This window comes from Ochotona curzoniae, unplaced genomic scaffold (assembly GCF_017591425.1).
Source record: "Ochotona curzoniae isolate NIBS_2020 unplaced genomic scaffold, NIBS_Ocur_1.0 contig_908, whole genome shotgun sequence".
Lineage (NCBI taxonomy): Eukaryota > Metazoa > Chordata > Mammalia > Lagomorpha > Ochotonidae > Ochotona > Ochotona curzoniae.
In genome coordinates this window covers 15,772,036-15,790,776 of record NW_024466607.1, presented here as the reverse complement: position 1 = coordinate 15,790,776, position 18,741 = coordinate 15,772,036, and the positions used below count along the sequence as shown (strand labels likewise).

The 18,741-nt window shown below is 50.6% G+C and overlaps 1 protein-coding gene across 8 annotated transcripts; it reads left to right on the top strand.

The window, feature by feature from the left end:
• The first annotated feature begins 10,097 nt into the window (after positions 1-10,097).
• UBA7 (ubiquitin like modifier activating enzyme 7) lies at positions 10,098-18,709 on the top strand. 8 transcript variants are annotated; one of them, XM_040994492.1, is made up of 24 exons: positions 10,098-10,335; positions 10,414-10,582; positions 10,670-10,804; positions 10,889-10,995; positions 11,282-11,372; positions 11,478-11,613; positions 11,809-11,906; positions 12,002-12,139; positions 12,560-12,742; positions 12,912-13,019; positions 13,171-13,251; positions 13,360-13,515; positions 13,610-13,775; positions 13,856-14,052; positions 14,140-14,204; positions 14,297-14,480; positions 14,553-14,627; positions 14,863-15,046; positions 15,536-15,615; positions 15,814-15,906; positions 15,981-16,172; positions 17,667-17,759; positions 17,848-17,948; positions 18,402-18,708. In XM_040994492.1, the coding sequence occupies exons 1-24, from the start codon at positions 10,280-10,282 to the stop codon at positions 18,529-18,531; spliced, it is 3,018 nt and encodes a 1,005-aa protein (XP_040850426.1). In that variant the 5' UTR covers positions 10,098-10,279; the 3' UTR covers positions 18,532-18,708. The 8 variants fall into 8 exon arrangements, with proteins under 8 accessions (XP_040850426.1, XP_040850427.1, XP_040850428.1 ...); XM_040994493.1 differs by having other exon boundaries at positions 13,357-13,515; positions 14,863-15,007; positions 18,402-18,707; XM_040994494.1 differs by having other exon boundaries at positions 14,863-15,007; positions 18,402-18,706.
• The last annotated feature ends 32 nt before the right edge of the window (positions 18,710-18,741 follow it).

Below are 18,741 nucleotides of genomic sequence, written 5' to 3'. Positions count from 1 at the left end.
CCTCCTCCTCTCTGTATACCTGCCCTTCCAATAAAAATAAAATAAATATATATTTTTAAAGATTTTATTTATTGGGAAGTCAGATATACAGAGAGGAGGAGAGACAGTGAGAAAGATCTTCCGTCCGATGGTTTACTCCCCAAGTGAGCACAATGGCTGGTGCTATGCCGATCCGGAGCCGGGAACCAGGAACTTCTGGGTATCCCACACGGGTGCAGGGTCCCAAAGCATTGGGCCGTCCTCAACTGCTTTCCCAGGCCACAAGCAGGGAGCTGGATGGGAAGTGGAGCTGCCAGGATTAGAACCGGCGCCCATATGGGATCCTCGCACATTCAAGGTGAGGACTTTAGCTGCTAGACCACCCCGCCAGGCCCTATTTTTTTTTTTAAAGGAAAACTTCAGGGGCCTGGTGCGGTGATACAGTATGTTAAGCCTCTGCCTGCAAAGCCAACCTCTCATTTGAGTGTCGCTTTCACTGCTCCACTTCCGATCCAGCTCCCTGCTAATGCACCTGGGGAAGCAGTGGAAGTATTTGGGCCCCTATACCCACATGGGAGACCTGGAAGAAGCTCCTGGCTTTAGACCGCCCCAGCCTCCACCACCATTGTGGCCATGTGGAGAACCAGCAGACAAAAGATACCTCTCTCTCGTCTCTGTGTGTCCTCTCTATAGTTCTGCCATTCAAGTAAATTTAAAAATCTTGGAAAAAAAAAAAGAGAGAGAGCTTCTGTCTATGAAAGTAAATGGAAAAGACAAGCCACAGTTTAGGATAAAACCTTTGGAAAACATATCTGATGGAAACCTGGCATCTAAATTACACTCATGTGCCGTATAACATTTCAGTCAAGGATGAACAGCATATTAAATGGTGAACCCATCACATTCTGCGTCCTGGCAACACTGAAGCTATCTTTGTTTGTATAAGTACATTTTTTGATAGTCTTTTTCATAATATTCATGATTGTCCCTTCATAATGTATTTCTCAGAATGTATCCCCATTGTTAACCATGACTTTATACAAAAACTTAAAATTGAGCAATAAGAAAGCATTTTAAAAATGGGTAAAAGATCGAATACAAACCTCATCAAAGATATCCAGAAAGGAAATAAGTACATGGAAAGTTATTCAACATTGTATGTCCACAGAGAACTGCATGTTTAACTACCAAGGTGGAAGCACTACCCATTAAAAAAGGCTAAAATCTGAAATTGGACAGCACCAGACACTGGCAAAGAATTCGAATTCAGTGCTGGTAGGAACATAAAATGGTACAGCTATTTTGGAAGGCACATTGGCAGTTTCATACAAAGCTAAATATAGTCTTATAACCCAGCAATTATGCTCCTAGGTCTTTTCTCCAAATGAATTTTTTTTAAAGTCCATACTAAAAACTGTACATGAATATTTATAGCAGCTTTATTCATGATGCCAAAATTGGAGAGCAACCAAAATGTCCTTCAGATGTCCTTCAGAGAAAGGGGGTTGGGGGTGCGGTGAATATGGGAACACTGCACTTACAGGAAGTCCCGCCCCACGACTCAGCAGTTGCTGTGAGAAAAGTCAAAACCAAACAGCCTCTTCTTCAACCTGAAAACGTTCTACTGGCTTCCAGATTTCCGAAGTTATTTCAGTGGAGAGATTAATTCTCAGCTTTCTATCCCCTCTTCTTCCTCAATACGGCTATTTAAAATTTTTTTTTTTTTTTACATTATAAAATGTCCTTTTTAAATTTGAAAGTTGTAGAGACAGAGCTCTCCCTCCACCAAGGTCACTCTCCAAACATCCACAACAGCCTGAGCTGGACGAGGCTGAAGCCAGGAGCCAGGAACTCGATCCGGTTCTCACTTGTGGATAGAACAGACAAAACTGCTTGAGCATCAGCTGCCTGCCAGGGCATGCGCAGCAGGAAGCTGGCACGGACAGCAGAGCTGGATCCTGAACTCAAACACTGTTGCTACAGAATCTGTGTTCCCCAAGCGGCATTTCAACCCCATGCCCACCCTTGACGTGACTTTCAAACAATGCCGGGTGAAAAGAGGAATCACCAGGGAAACTAGAGAACACCTTGAGAAGAATGAGAATGAAAACATCATACTCCAAAATTGATAGCATGCAGCAAAAGCTGTACTGAGAGGAAAGTTTATAGCTGTAATATCCTGCAAAGCTGAAAGGATCCTAGCCTGACCAAGAATGTCAGACCATATTGTCAGCCCCCAATCCTTTTCAGCTCATAACTCCGTCTGCAAGCTTGTCAACAACATGATTTGAACTCCCCCCACCTTATTTATTTACTTTTTATTGGAAAGGGAGATATACAGAGAGGAGGAGGAACAGAAAGGAAGATCTTCCATCTGATGGTTCACTCCCCAGTTGACCACAATGGCTGGAGCTGAGCCAGAAACCAGGAGCCTCTTCTGGGTCTCCCACGTGGTACAGGGTCCCAAGGCTTTGGGCCGTCCTCAACTGCTTTCCCAGGCCACAAGCAGGGAGCTGGATGGGAAGCAGGGCTGCCGGGATTAGAACCAGCAACCATATGGATCCCGGTGCGTGCAAGGCGAGGACTTTAACTACAGCACTATCACTCCGGGCTCCTGAACGTCCCCCACTTTAAATCTCACTTTAGACAGATCTAAAACAAATAACCTTATAGTACACCTTAAAGAACCAGGAAAAAAAGGGCAAAATAAACCTAATGCTAGCAGAAGGAAAAGAATAACGAAGACTGGAGTGTTGATAATAAAATAGAGAAAAATACAGGCAGTGTTGTGCCACCATGGGCTAAGCTACTGCCTATGAGGTTGGCATCCCTTTTGAGCACTGGTTCAAGAATATTTTTTTAAAAGACTTATTTATTTTTATTGTAAAGTCAGATATACATAGAGGAGGGGAGAAAGAAAGATCTTCCGTCCGATGATTCACTCCCCAAGTGAGCGCAACAGCTGGTGCTGTGCTGATCAGGAGCCAGGAGCCAGGAACCTCTTCCAGGTCTCCCACATGGGTGCAGGGTCCCAAGACTTTGGGCCATCCTCGACTGCTTTCCCAGGCCACAAGCAGGGAGCTGGATGGGAAGTGGAGCTGCCAGGATTAGAACCGGCACCCATATGGGATCCCAGCACGTTCAAGGCAAGAACTTTAGCCACTAGTCCACACTGCCAGGCCCTGGTTCAGGAACGTTATGAATAATTGTACGCAGCTCTACTTCCGGACTCTGACACCAGCTCAGCTCCTGATTGTGTCCTCCTGTTCGTATGCACCCTGGAGGGCAGCAGATAATGGCCTAAGGCACCTGGGTCCCTACCACCTATAGGATAGACTCTGTTTCCAGTTCCTGGCGTTGCATGCCCCCCTCATCTTTTTTTTTTTTTTTAAGAAGAATAGTTTTTTTTTTTAAAGATTTATTTTTATTATTTTTTCATTGGAAAGGCGGATATACAGAGAGGAGAGACAGAGAGGAAGATCTTCCGTCCGATGATTCACTCCCCAAGTGAGCGCAACTGGCCGATACTATGCCGATCCGAAGCCAGGAGCCTCTTCCGGGTCTCCCATGCGGGTGCAGGTTCCCAAAGCTTTGGGCTGTCCTAAACTGCTTTCCCGGGCCACAGGCAGGGAGCTGAAAGGGAAGCGGGGCTGCCGGGATTAGAACTGGCACCCATATGGGATCCCGGGCGTGCAAGGCGAGGACCTTTAACCACTTGCGCCACTGCGCCGGTGCCCCCCCCATCTTTTATATACATGGGGAGTGAACCAATAGATGGGAGATCTGCCTGCCTGCCTCTTTCTGCCTTTATCATACATTATAGAGGGGTTTTTTTATTATTATTATTGCTAAAAAACTGCTATAAGGAGCCGGTGCGGTAGCCTGGCAACTAAAAGTCCTCACCTTGCATGTACCAGGATCCCATATGGGAACTGGTTCCTGTCTCTGGCAGCCCCACTTCCATCCAACTCCCTGCTTATGGTCTAGGAAAGCAGTCATGGACAGCCCAAAGCCTTGGGACCCTGCACCACGTGTAAGTCTGGAAGAGGCTACTGGCTCCAGGCTTTGGATCAGCTCCCACTGTTGTGGCTGCTAGGGGAGTGACTCAGCGGACGGCAGATCTTCTTCTGTCTCTCCTTCTTTCTGTGTATGTGCCTTTCCAATAAAAATAAAATAAATCTTGGGCCTGGCACGGTCTAGCGGCTAAAGTCCTCACCTTGCACGCACCGGGATCCATATGATTGCTGGTTCTAATCCTGGCAGCCCTGCTTCCCATCCAGCTCCCTGTTTGTGGTCTGGGAAAGCAGTTGAGGACGGCCCAAAATCTTGGAACCCTGTACCCGAGTGAGGGACCCAGAAGAGCTTTTGACTTCGGATCAGCACAGCTACGGCCATTGCAGTCACTTGGGGAGTGAATCATCAGACAGAAGATCTTCCTCTCTGTCTCTTTCTATATATCTGATTTTGTAATAAAAATAAAAAATTATTTTAAAATGTTAAAAAAGAAAAACACTACAGAACTGTATTAATCAAAATGGTGCAGTACTGGTATAACTATGTACATACATAGAATTCACTAGAAAGCCTAGAAATAAATCCTCACATATGTAGTCCATTGATTTTTTTTTAATTAATGGATTTATTTGGAAGGCAGAGACACAAAAAAGGAGATAAAGACAGAAACCTTTCTTCTTTTGTTTTAGTCCCTAGATGGATCCAAAGGCTAGTGTTGGGGTTGGCCAAAGCCAAGAACCTGGAACTCCATCTTCCAAGTCTCTCATGTGGCTGGTAGGGACCACACACTTGCGTCATCTTCCACTGCTACCCTGGGTGCATTAACAGGGAGTTGAAATGGAAGCACAACAGTCGTGACTGGAAGCAATGCTTCTGTGGGATGCTAGCATTGCAAGCAGTGGCTTAACACTGTGCCACAGCTCTGCTCCTGACAGTGTTTCTTAATATGATTCTAAAACACAGATAGGTATAAATTATGCTTTCATTAATTTGTTTAAAGATTTATTTTATTTTTATTGGAAAGGCTGATACACAGAGAGAAGGAAAGACAGAGGAAGATCTGCCATCCGCTGAGTCACTCCCCTAGCAGCCGCAACAACGGGAGCCAATCCAAAGCCAAGAACCTCTTCCAGACTTCCATGTGCGTACAGGGTCCCAAGGCTTTGGGCTGTCCATGACTGCTTTCCTAGGCCACAAGTAGGGAATTGGATGGAAGTGGGGCCATCAGGGACATGAACCAGCTCCCATGTAGAATCCAGATGTGATAGCCTCTAGGCTATCACACTGGGCCCACTTACATCAATTTTTTTTTTAAAGAAGATAGTTTTGTTGTATGTTTTACTTTTTTTTTTTAAGGTTTTTTTTTTTTAAGATTTATTTTATTTTTATTGGAAAGGCGGATATACAGAGAGGAGGAGATGCAGAGAGAAAGATCTTCTGTCTGCTGGTTCACTCCCCAGGTGGTTGCAATGGCTGATTCTATGCCGATCTGAAGCCAGGAGCCTCTTCTGGGTCTCCCACGAGGGTGCAGGGTCCCAAGGCTTTGGGCTGTCCTCAACTGCTTTCCCGGGCCACAGGCGGGGAGCTGGATGGGGAGCTGGATGGGAAGCGGGGCTGCCGGGATTAGAACCGGTGCCCTTATGGGATCCCAGGCGTGCAAGGTGAGGACCTTAACCACTGTGCCACTGTGCCGGGCCCACTTACATCAATTTTTAAAATGGCATAATGGGAGACTGTCAAAAAGAATGATGAAAAAATATTAAATGCATAGTCATCAAAGAAATGTTAATCAAAACCACCATGAGATAAAACTTAATATTCACTGGGACAGCTATTATGGAAAAGCAGGAAAGAAAGTATTGGCAAGGATGCAGATAAATTGAAACCGTTGAGTATTGTGTGTGAGGATGTGAAACAGTTTGGCAGGTCGTCAAAATAAACAGAATTACCATATGATTAAGTATTTACACTGTAAGATATACAAGTATACTTAAAAGAATTTAATTATCAAGTTCTTGAACAGGTATTTGTATACCAATATTCAAATAAGCATCATTCACAATAACCAAAAAGTGCAAGGAGTCCAAGTATTCATGCATAAACAAAATGTGTTCTATACATATGATGGAATGTAATTTAGCCACCAAAAGGAATGAAATTCTGATACAAGCTTCAGTATGGATTAACCTTGAAGGTATAACCCAAGTGAATTAAGCAGTGCAAAAGGATAAATATTGTACGATTCCCTCATTCCAAGTACTTAGAGAAAACAAATTCATAGAAAATTGATTTGGGGATTAGGGAAAGGGGGAAGGAAGTATGGAGAGTTACTATTTAATGGGTTCAAAGTTTCTCTTTGGGATAATAAAAAATTTCTGGAGACATTAGGAATGTACTTAATTCTCTGAATTACACACTTAAACTGTTACTACAATTAAAATAAAATTTAATACTATAATTTTAAAAATATGTATTTATTTGAAAGTACTACAGAGAGTGAGAGATACAGAGAGAACTTTGCTGGTTCATTCCTCAAATGATTGCACAGGCCAGCTTTCGGTCATGCTGAAGCCGGGAGCCAGGTGCTTCCTTTAGGTCTCACATGGGTCTCCCGCCTGGGTGCTATGTGCCTAAATACTTAGGGCATCTCCAGGGAGCTGAATCAGAAATGAGCAACTGGGGCTTGAACCAGCATCCACATCGGATGCCAGTGTGCTGTAGTGGCTTTATCCACTATGCCACAATGCTGGCCCTTTACGACAATGCTGGCCCTTTATTTAAAATATATATATTTTTATTGGAAAGGCAGATTTACAGAGGAGAGACAGAAAGATCTTCCACCTGCTAGTTCACTTAGGCTACCACACCGGGCCATTTTAGAGCAATTTTAAGCACGTTTATTTATTTAAAAGTTAGAGAGGAAACTCTATTCACTCTATCACTCTCCAAATGCCCACAACAGCCATCATCCGAGCTGGGATCCAACTCAGAATGCAATCCAAGCCTCCTATGGGGGTAGTGAGAACTCAGTTATTAGAGCCATCGCTGCTGCCTCCCAGAGTTTGTATTAGGAGGAAGCCGGAATCGGGAGCAGAATCAGGAGTTGAACCTAGGAACTCCAAAGTGGGACATGGAAGCCTGGCCTAATGGTTCAAAGACTAAATCCTTGCCTGCACGCACCGGGATCCCATATGGGAGATATAGATATATCTCACTCCACAAATGCCCGTAACAGCCAGGACCAGCCTGGGCTAACGCAGCGAGCTGAAAACACAATCCAAATTTCCCACATGGATGACAGGGACCTAACTGCTTGAGCCGTGATCACTGCCTTCCAGCATCTGCAGTACAGGAAGCTGGAATCCAAGCAGTACTCAGAATCAAACCCCAGCACTCACATGGGACTTGGGCATCTTAACTAGTATCATAACCCACTAGAATCAATACTCAGCCCATGCAACCTTTTTTTTTTTTTTTTTTTTTTTAAGAAATAAAGGGGGCAGGTATTGTAGTACAGTGAGTTGAGTTACTGCTTGGGTACCTGTTGGTGTTCTACATCAGAGTTCTGGTTCAAGCCTCAGCTATTTTCAATTCTGATCCAGCTTCCATCCTGTTAAGGCACTAAGGACGCGTTAAATGAAGACTTAAGTGCTTAGGCTCCTGCCATCCACATGGGAGACCCAGATGGAGTTTCTGACTTTGAACGGCCCAGCCGTGGCTGTTGTGGGCATTTGAGGAGTGAACCAGTGTATGGAAGATGGCTCTTTCTCTGTCTTTCAAATAAATAAGATTTTTTTTAAGTTTGGGTCTGGAGCAGTAACCTAGCAGCTAAAACCCTCGCCTTGCACACACCAGAATCCCATACGGGCTCCAGTTCTAATCCCGGCCACCCTGCTTCCCATCCAGCTCCTTGTTTGTGGCCTGGGAAAGCAGTTGAGGACAGCCCAAGGCTCTGGGACCCTACACCCATGTGGGAGACCCAGAGGAGGCTCCTGGCTCCTGGCTTCAGCTCGGATCAACTCCAGCCATTGCAACCACTTGGGGAGTGAATCAATGGACAGAAGATCTTCCTCTGTCTTTCCTCCTCTCTGTATATACGTCTTTTGAATAAAAATGAATAAATCTTTTTTAAAAATGTTTAGATTTAAGCCTAATGTTCTCATTGATAATGTACAAAAGTTTCTATTTCAGCCTGGCACAATGGTTCAGTTAGCTAATCCTCCCACTTCAAGAACCAGGATTCGTCTCCCAGCTGCTCCACTTTCTGTCTAGCTCCCTGCTTGTGGCTTGGGAAAGCAGCACAAGATAGCCCAAAGTCTTGGGGCCCTGTTCCCATGTGGGAGACCCTGAAGAAATTCCTGGGTTTAGATTGGCTGAATTTTGGTCATTGCAGCCACATACAAAGTAAACTAATGAATGGAAGATCCTACTCTCTCTCTTTCTCTCTGTAGATCTGCCTTTCTAATGACGATAAATCTTTTTGTTTGTTTGTTTGTTTTGTTTTAAAGATTTATTCTTATTGGAAAGTCAGATATACAGAGAGGAGGAGAGACAGTGAGAAAGATCTTCCGTCCGATGATTCACTCCCCAAGTGAGCACAACGGTTGATGCTATGCTGATCCGAAGCCTGGATCCAGGAACTTCTGGGTATCCCACACGGGTGCAGAGTCCCAAGGCTTTGGGCTGTCCTCAACTGCTTTCCCAGGCCACAAGCAGGGATCTGGATGGGAAGTGGAGCTGCCAGGATTAGAACCGGCGCCCATATGGGATCCCGGCGCGTTCAAGGTGAGGACTTTAGCTGCTAGACCACACCGCTGGGCCCCAATGATGATAAATCTTAAAAAAAAAAAAAAAAAAAATGAAAGAAAAGAAAAAGAGAGAATTGGGCTTGGTGCAGTAGCCTAGTGGCTGAAGTCTTCACTTTGCATGCGCTGGGATCCCATGTGGGTGCCGGTTTGTGTCCCGGCTGCTCCACTTCCATTCCAATTCCCTGCTTGTGGCCTGGGAAGGTAGTGGAGGGTGGCTCAAGGCCTTGGGACCTCATGTGGCAGATCCAGAGGAAACTTCTGGCTTCTGGCTTTGGATCACCGTTGCAGTCACTTGGGGAATGAACTAGTGGATGGAAGATCTTCCTCTCTGTCTCTCCTTCTCTCCGTATATCTGACTTTCCAATAAAAACAAATAAAAATTTTTTAAAGAATCTAAGCATAAAATTATCATGTGACTCAACCATTCTGCTCCTAGGTGTATATACAAAATACTCAATAAAATACTTAAGAGCTTATTCAAGAAGGATAATAGTACAATATCCAAATGTTGGAAATGGCCCAGATGTCCATTAGAAGGCGAATTAGTAAATACATGGTGCAATGGAATAGTATCCAATAGTTTAAAAAAAAAAAGAATGAATTATTGATATAGGCTACAACCTGTATGCACCTCAAAAACATGCTAAGTGAACGAATCTAGACAAAAGAGGTCACATTTTGTATGATTAATTTTTTTATGGAAGGCATATTAGCATTGTCCCACATGGAGAGTAGGGGATTGGGTGATTATTATTATAATGTCTTGCCAGGTGATGAAAAAAATTTTAAGCTAGAGAAAGGTGATAATTGAACAACAGTATGGTTGTACTGAATGCCCCTGAATCATAGATTTTAAAAAGTTAATTCTATGGTAAATAACGTTTACCTCCATAATTTAAAACAAAACAAACAAACAAAAAACCTTATGAGAGCACTTGGTTTTACCTCCGTGAAGTTTTGTGAACTATGGTCTATCCTTGAAATAACTGGTCCCAGATCCCAAGAAGGCAAAAGAATGCTTTTGTGAAAGCATGTGAAAGGTGCACATGAGTTTGTGCTATTCTTGCACCTGCTTTGTGCGTCTGTCACTTCTAAGCTGAATACAACAGAAAAATAAGACACATGAGACTGTGGGTTCCCCGGGTCTCCCACTCTCAAGTCTGACCTTCAGAGAAACTGGACAATTTCCTGGAATTCCTGGAACTCACCCCGGTTCCTGACTGGCTCACCAGTCTTTGCCTCTGTCATGGTCTAGGGAGGCGGGGCCAGTTTAACTTTCAGTTTTGTTTCTCAGTGGAGGACAGAGGAGCCAGCAAGACGGCTGTCAGCTCAAGTGTCCTTGGCTCCTCTGGCTTTGGTGCCTGATCACTTGGGATTGCAGAAGAGCGCTAATTCCTGCTGACTCCTCTGGCACCACTTCCCACCCCCAAACTCCCCTATCTGAGTGCAGCCGCCCACCACCCAGCCTGACACTGAAGATGAGCATCCTGGAACCGTCTAAGTTACTGGATAAAGAGTTATACTCAAGGCAACTGTGAGGACCACGTGGAATGGGGGTGTGGGATGGGATCTCTCATCCTCTATTACCTGCCTTCTTCCTTCATACTCACAGGTATGTGCTGGACCCACCTGCCATGCAGAGGATTCAGGAAGCCAAGGTCCTGCTGTTAGGGCTGCAGGGCCTGGGGGCTGAGGTGGCCAAGAACCTGGTCCTGATGGGTGTGGGCAGCCTCACTCTGCACGATCCCCATCCTACCTGCTGGTCTGACCTGGCAGCCCAGGTAAAGGTTCAGGGGAGTTATCAGCTCCCAGATCAGGCTGGGGCAGAGGTCTGTGAGCTGGGGCTGCAACTGGATCTCTCTCGCTAGTTTTTGCTCTCTGAGCGGGACTTGGAAAGAAGCAGGGCCCAGGCCTCGAAGGAGCTCCTGGCTCAATTCAACGAAGCTGTCCAGGTGTCTGTCTATGCGGGTGACATCACTGAGGTCCTACTGCAGGATTTCCAGGTGCTTCCCAGGCCAGACTAGCTCCCTTCTCCAGCCCTGTTTGGCAGGGAGGTCTGGACCCTGCTGATCATGGTGTCCACCCAGGTAGTGGTGATGACTGCCTCAACACTGGAAGAGCAGCTGAAGGTGAGCACCTGGTGCCACAAGCACAGAATCTGCTTCCTGGTGGCAGACACCCGGGGCCTGGTGGGGTGAGTGAGACTGCCTAGCCTGCCCACCCCCTCACAGTCAGTACCTGGACCTAGTGCTATCTTAGGCTCCGATCTTGCTCTAGTCCCTTCACCTCCTTTTTAGTTCCCAGTCCCACCCACCTGGCTCCCCCACCCGTCTCCAGTCCTACTGTAGATACTCTCAAATTCTCATGCTCAAGCTTCTCCCAGAATTCCCTTCCCAGCTCTGGCCCTCCAGGCCTGCCCTAGCATCCTCTGTCCTTGACAAAACTGTGAGTCACCTCAGCGATAATGCCACCCACCCCAGGCAGCTGTTCTGTGATTTTGGTGAAAACTTCATCATTGAGGACCCCACTGAGGCAGACCCAGCGACAGCCGCAATTCAACACATCTCCCAGGTGGGTGCTGAGGGGTTGTCCTTCACTTGCCAATCAGAGAGAGGCTGCCATGGGCCTGTGGAAGACAGATGCAGGCACTGCTAAACCAGGCTGCATCCTACCCAGGGATCCCCTGGCATTCTCACCCTGAGAAGCAAGACTGGCACCTGCTGCTTCTCTGATGGCGACTTGGTGACTTTCTCAGGCATTGAAGGCATGGTTGAGCTCAATGGCTGTGACCCCCGGCCCATCCGTGTGCAGAGTAAGCCAGTCCCACTCCTACTCCTGGCTCACCACCCAAGTGCCTGTTGGGAGTGAGCAGTTGTTGTTAGGGGCAGAGTCTCCTTCCACTGTCCTAAGGGAATAGCAGTGACTAGGACCCAGATGCAAGACAGGAGAGGACATGGGCACTGTTTAGTTCAGGAACCGCACTTAACCTGTTTGGATCTGTCCCTAGAGGATGGGTCCTTGGAGATTGGGGATACGACCACCTTCTCCCATTACTTGCATGGTGGAACTGTCACGAAAGTCAAGAGAACTAAGACTGTCAATCATGTGAGTGCAAGTGCCTCTGAGGGTGGAGGGCCAGGGACTTGGTCACTGTTAGGGGCCTGCAACATTCTGGACACTGAGCCAAGCATCTCCTGCAGAAGTCCCTGGACACAGCCCTGCTGCAGCCCCATGTGGTTGCCAGAAATCCCCACCGGGTGCATTGCCTGCATCAGGCGTTCCGCGCACTACACCAATTCCAAGACCTTCATGGCCGGCTGCCCCAACCCTGGGATCCTGTGAGTGACCTCTTGGGCCCTACCACTGGCCTCTCTCTCACTGGGGGCTTGTCTGCCAGGAGGCAACAGGAATCCTTCACAGATCCAAGCTGGGATCCTAAGGCAATTTCCTCACTCAAAAAGGAGAGGCAAGATGCCAATCATAAGAGGCTAAGTCCACAGACATGCTGGGCACCACACAGTCCTGCAAAGCATGTAAATCTCCACCCTCAGATCCAGGCTGGAAACTGCACCCACATGGGTGAAATCTGGACCTTTGGTGCTAGGCAGCAGGAGTGGAGTCAGCTCTTCTCCCTCAGGCTTATGATTCCTGCCCTATGGGGGAACAGGGTGCAGGGCAGCCCAAAGGGCTTTTTCTGGGAGGGGGTCGGGGGTGGCATGAGGCTGAGAGTGCAGTGCCCATGGAGTCCCATACCACAGGTTGATGCAGAGGCGGTGGTGTGCCTGGCACGGGCCCTGGGACCACTGAAGGGGACAGATGAAGAGCCACTGGGTGAACCACTGGATGAGGCCCTCGTGCGGATTGTTGCTTTGAGTAGTGCTGGTAGCTTGAGTCCCATGGCAGCCATACTGGGTGCAGTGGCCGCCCAGCATGTGGTGAAGGTGGGCACAGGTAGGGAGATGGGTGGGTGTGGGAAGCTGGGGAGTTCAAGGTGTGCTAGAAGGCATTCAGCCCCAGACAGCGGCTCTGGTGGCTGGGTATAACCTCCAACCAGGATCTGAGAGTGTCAAGGGATGACAGGAGCCCCCAGACTAAGGTGCCAACCCACAGGCAATCTCCAGGAAGTTCATGCCCTTGGAGCAGTGGCTATACTTTGATGCCCTCGACTGTCTTCCAGAAGAGGCGGATCTCCTTCCCAGCCCTGAGGACTGCATTCCGGTGAGAGCTTGGCTGGCTTAGGTACAATTTTGTTCAAAATCAGAGCGGTCACTCATTGTCAGTCTCAAGGTCCCGACTCAGAAAACCCCGTGTAAGAAGCAGCAGGCCAGGCCAGTGGCCTCCCCTGACTGACCTCTCGTGTGTCTCCTAGAGAGGCTGCCGTTATGATGGACAGATAGCAGTGTTTGGGGATGCTTTCCAGAAGAAACTAAGCCACCAGCGTTACCTCCTGGTGAGCTGGGGGATGAGTCAGTGTGTGTGTGTGTGTGTGTGTGTCTACAAGGGGGCAGGGGTGGGTGTAGGGGGCTGGCCCCCTGGCTAAGGCTGCCCCTGTCAGCAGGTTGGTGCGGGTGCCATTGGCTGTGAGCTGCTCAAAGGGTTCGCTCTAGTGGGCCTGGGAACTAGAGGCAACGGGAGTGTGACTGTCACTGACATGGACCACATAGAGCGCTCCAACCTCAGCCGCCAATTCCTGTTCAGACCCCGAGACATTGGAGTGAGTGCTGGCCCCTCCCCCAGGTCTGTCCCAGTGGTCTCACCATGTCCCTGCCCAATGCTTCGGAATCTAACATCTGGCAACTACTTCCCAGAGACCTAAGGCGGAGGTGGCTGCAGCAGCTGCCCAGCATCTGAACCCCGACTTACGGGTGACCGCATTCACTCACCCACTGCATGCCGCCACAGAGGATGTCTTTGGGGACCACTTCTTCTCACATGTGGATGGTGTGGCTGCTGCCCTAGACAGCTTCCAGGCCCGTGAGTGCTCACCTTTAGAGCTCAGCCTCCTGCCTTGGGCTGTGCCAGCCCCTGTTCTGATGCTCTACCTCCCTTACCAGGGCACTATGTGGCTACCCGCTGCACCCACTACCTGAAGCCACTGTTGGAGGCAGGCACAGAGGGCACCCAAGGCAGTGCTACCGTGTTTGTGCCACACGTGACTGAAGGCTACAAAGGCCCAGAGTCAGCTAAGGATGACACTTACCCCATCTGTACTGTGCGCCACTTCCCTAGCACAGCTGAGCACACCCTGCAGGTGGGGAGCACCCTGGAAACCCCCCAGTCCCCATCAAGCAGATGAACTTCCCCATCTGACACTTCATCATTTATCCCTCTGCCATAGTGGGCCCGAGACGAGTTTGAGGGACTCTTCCGGCTGCCTGCAGAGACCATCAGTGGCTGCCTGCAGTAAGGACAGAGGCAGAGGTGGATGGGAGATCAGGATTCCAAGCACCGGCAACTGCCCAGCTCAGTAGCAAACCAGGCTCCTCTCTCGGCAGGCCCCATGTTTCCCTGGCAGACGTGGACGGGCCACAGAAACTGGCTTTACTGCAGCCAGTGCTAGGTGTGCTGAAGGCACGTGCACAGACCTGGGAAGACTGTGTGGTGTGGGCACGCGGCCACTGGCAGCTACGCTTCCACTCTAGCATCATCCAGCTACTGAAGAGCTTCCCCCCTGATAAAGTGGGTGACTGGAGCTGGGAAGTGGAGGGCTCAGACGGACTAGACTGAGCCCAGCAGCCTCTGTTTCCCTAGGTGCTTGAAGATGGAACTCCGTTCTGGTCAGGTCCCAAACGGTGTCCCCAGCCCCTGGAATTTGACGTTGACCAAGTGAGTGGGGTCCCCTAGGGAAGCCCCAAGATAGAGACATAGCGCCTCAGAGCAGAAGGAGGCACCTCTGCATAGGTGCTGAAAAAGATCCGTGACTGTGCCCCTGGGGTATCCCCAATATGAAGCAGAGGCAGCCAAAGGGATTCCCAAATGGGCAGTGACCCCCTCACCCTATGCCCCCAGGCATGCCTGTTTTATTGCCACACCCCTTTCCCTGCTTTCCATGTGGCTACAGGAGACCCACCTCCTCTTTGTGCTGGCAGCTGCCAACCTTTATGCCCAAATGCATGGGCTGCCTGGCTGCCGGGACCAGATTGCACTCAAAGCGCTACTCAAGTCACTGCCACAGCCTGACCCACAGCTGCTGGCCCCCGGCCCAGGTATGGCTCCAGAGCTTGCTTGGGCTCCTGCTAAGTCTGGTTAAGTTCTTGGCCCTGGCCAACCCTTCAATCCCAACATTCCTCCCATGTTGTCAGTCACTGGCCTGCCCCATTCTCAACCTGTGCTAAGAAGAAAGATGGGATGTGGGAGCCCTCTGGCCGATCTGCTGTCCCTCATGTTTGACCCCGTGCTCTGGACCCCAACATATCCTCCCTGTTGCCTCCTCCATGTCCCAGTTCTTTCAGTAGCTTCTCAAAAAAATATATAAACAAATAAAATTAAAAATCGGGTCCTGGGACTTGCCAGCACTAATTGCTGGGTCAGGACAGTCATCAAGGTCACATCTGTGCATGTACACACGCACACATACAGATGAAGGCTGGGGTTCCTGAGGAAAAAACTGTAATATTGGACAAAAGGCTACCCAGCTTGGTCAAGGAACTGTAAGCAATAAGCTTGGCAGTGACCAAGCCAGAAGAGGATGGGAGCCGGGACTAAGGCCTGCTCCCCATCCCTTCCCACGACAGGCCCTGAGCCATTGACGGGATTGCAAGAGGTCCTGGGAGTGTGGCGCGAGCACCCTCTGAACCCGCTGGTATTTAACAAGGTGTGTGCTCCCATGGGGGCTGGAAAGATGGTACGGGACAGTCAGGAGCCAGGAGGGCAGTCTGGGACCCTTTGGCTTTTCTTCCTGAAACAGTCCCCTCTCGCTGAGCCTTGGCCTGGGTGGGTGATCAGTGGAGAGGGGGCTGCTCCCTCCACCCAGCTGGCTGCAGCTAAGAGGCACTGGCTGTGACCGTTACAGGATGACGACAGCAATTTCCATGTGGACTTCGTGGCAGTGGCGGCCACCCTGCGATCTCAGAACTACGGCATACTGCCAGTCACTCGGGACCAGGTAACCCTGTGCCTTGGGGCTCAGGCCAGGAGATTCAGGCTCAGCCTTTTCCCTAAATCTCTGATTGTTGGCAGAGCAAGCGGATTGTGGGCCAGATCATCCCAGCCATTGCCACCACCACAGCAGCTGTGGCGGGCCTGGTAGGCCTGGAGCTTTATAAGGTGGTAGGTGGGCCACGGCCTCTGGGTGCCTTTCGTCACAGTCAGCTGTACCTGGATGAAAACTGCTTCATCCGCTGCGTGCCTCCCGCACCAGCCACCCAGACGGTGAGCCCTCGACACCTTACCCCACCCCCAGGAAGCCTGGGCTTTCCTGCTTGCACCAACTAAGTGGAATAGGCTGCTTCTCCCACTTCCCCCACCAGCTGCAGGCTCTCTCCTGTACCTAGACTGTGGGGGAGTCCGCAAAGCCCCCTGGCAGCCTCTCTCTTGCTAGGAAGCCAAGCTGGGACCTGTCAGACACAGGAAGTGGCCGTCAGCTATCCCCACCCCCTAGCCCTCTGCATGCCCAAGGTCTGAGGAACTGCAGCTTTAACTCATTAGTGGAGCCAGACATCCCCAACAGCCCCTCCTCCCTCCTTCCCTGGAGTACCCCTGGGGAGGATGGGGAGGTGGGGGAAGGAGGGCCCCAGCACCGAAAAGAAAGTCTGGCTTCTCGCGCACAGTGCGTTTAAGCTGGGTTTCAGGGCAGCAGACTTACCACAAAGGGATGTGAGGACTGCAGCAGCCCTGGCAGGGAGGGGTGCTTGGTATGCGTTTGTGTCACAGGTGTGAGTAAACCAAGCCTTGGCACCCCTGGGGTGTGGGCATGAAGGGAGTAAGCTTGCACATCTGTGTGCCAAATGGGAGTGCATGGTTGTGCACATGAAAGCACACACATGGGTTTTCCTGAGAGTGCGAGCCCAGCTACTGTGGTTGTTGGCATTTCCTTGGGGCACAAGACATGGGGGTGGATAGAATGCCCGCACCAGGAAGAGAGGGCAGAGGTCATGGGCCAGGCCTGGGCTTTTGCTGAGTCCCTCTGGCCATAGCACACAGAGCCCCTTTGTGAGGTGCCCCACCTCGAAGCACTAGACAAACTGCCTTTGTCTGCATAAGGGACAGAGAGGGGGAGGAACAGGAGCCCCTCTTGCCCCCCAGTCTAGTCTCAGTTTGACCCTCCATGTGTTTCAGTGCAGAGCTGGCAGGGCCCCTGTGTCCTGGCCTCAGGCTTCCTGCTGCCCTCAGCTCTAAGCCCCAGAAACCCAACACTGCTGAAACAGAAGGAAAAAGGGGACAGGGAGAGAAGGCCTCTAAAGATCATGTCCCTGTTGGGAATCTCTGGGCCAGTGGGTCTCTGGGGGTCACTGTGCTGGGTGCTCTGGCAATAAAGATGGAGGACAGGATGTGCCCCCAGCTCCTAGCCCTGCATTTGAGGAACCAGCAGTTTTATCAGAGAGACTGCAGCAACCTCACTGGTGCTTCCTGAGGAAGCCTCACCCCCCTCGCTCCCCACCCCCCAACACAACTGGCCTGTGTGATGGATAGTCTGTTTCCCTGTGTGGGCCCCCTGGCCCCATTTCCTGTGCTGGCCCCAGCATGGCTGGGGGTGGGAGCTGAGACTCTGGGCCCAGATCCCACCTTCCACCCCCTCCACTGGCTCCGGCTTCCTGCCTCTGGTGCAGCTCCTCCCCTAGGAAAAAGCTCCTAGTAACCCACCGGATTGGGGTTGGGGATTGGAAGTGAAAAGTCTCTCCTCCCCTCCCCATGGCCACCTCCTAGTTCCGTCACCTGAAGTGGACATGTTGGGACCGCCTGAAGGTGTCTGCTGGGCAGCCGGAGAGGAATCTACAGTGGCTGTTGGCCCATCTCCAGGTCTGCCCTGCCCGCTCCCTGCCCAGGTGTGCCCCCAGGCCCACCCTGGCCCAGGCATGCCTGCTGATGGCATCTGCCCTCTTTTCAGGAGCAGCACGGGCTGAACGTGAGGATGCTGCTGCACGGTCAAGCCCTGCTCTATTCCGCCGGTTGGTCACTCGCGAAGCAGGCCCAGTGCCTGCCCCTCAGGTGAGACCATACCCACGCCAGGCCCACATGACCATGGAGGTAGAGGAGGGGAGTCACACGGCCCCTCCTCTTCCCACCCCTAATCCAGGCCCCTCACACCTTCCTGAAGTATTTGACCAAATGGAGCTAGCAAATGGGCTGGGGGCGGGGCAAGGGTTGGACCTGAGGAGGAGCCTTCAGGAACAGGCTGCATGGTCACCCCACTGGCTCCTCCACACCCTGCCCAGCCGCCCCGCCAGCCCAGCACAGCCCATTCATTCCCAGGGGACCCACGGCTTCCTGCCTGCTGCCGGCCCCTCCAGCCTCTCCTAAAATAGTTTCAGATGTTTCCTGTCTTGAGCTGCTCCACTCCTGTCCCAGGCTCCTGATGTCTCACCAGCACCCTTTCTGGTCCAGGCTAGGCTACAGCTCCACCATCTGCCACTCACCTACTGCACCCCCTCTTCCTCCCAGGGTGACAGAACTGGTTCGGCGGGCGACAGGCCTGGCACCCAACCCCTTGCTGCAGGTGCTGGTCCTGGAGCTGAGCTGTGAGGGTGAGGAGGAGGACACCGCCTTCCCACCTCTGCACTTGGAGCTGTGACAGTGGCTGCCCTGTATCACCAGCCGTGCTTGCAGCAGGCACTCAATAAATGCTTGCTGAGGAAAGGTGTGAGTGGGCCAGATGAACAGAATGCAGTGCGGTCATGCACGTGGGCGTGACACAGGCGTGACACGGGTGTGACGGGCACCCTCCCACAGCTCTTTAGATGTGTTCGCCTGGGCCGTGCCCTGCAGGGCTGAGGCTGCCTCT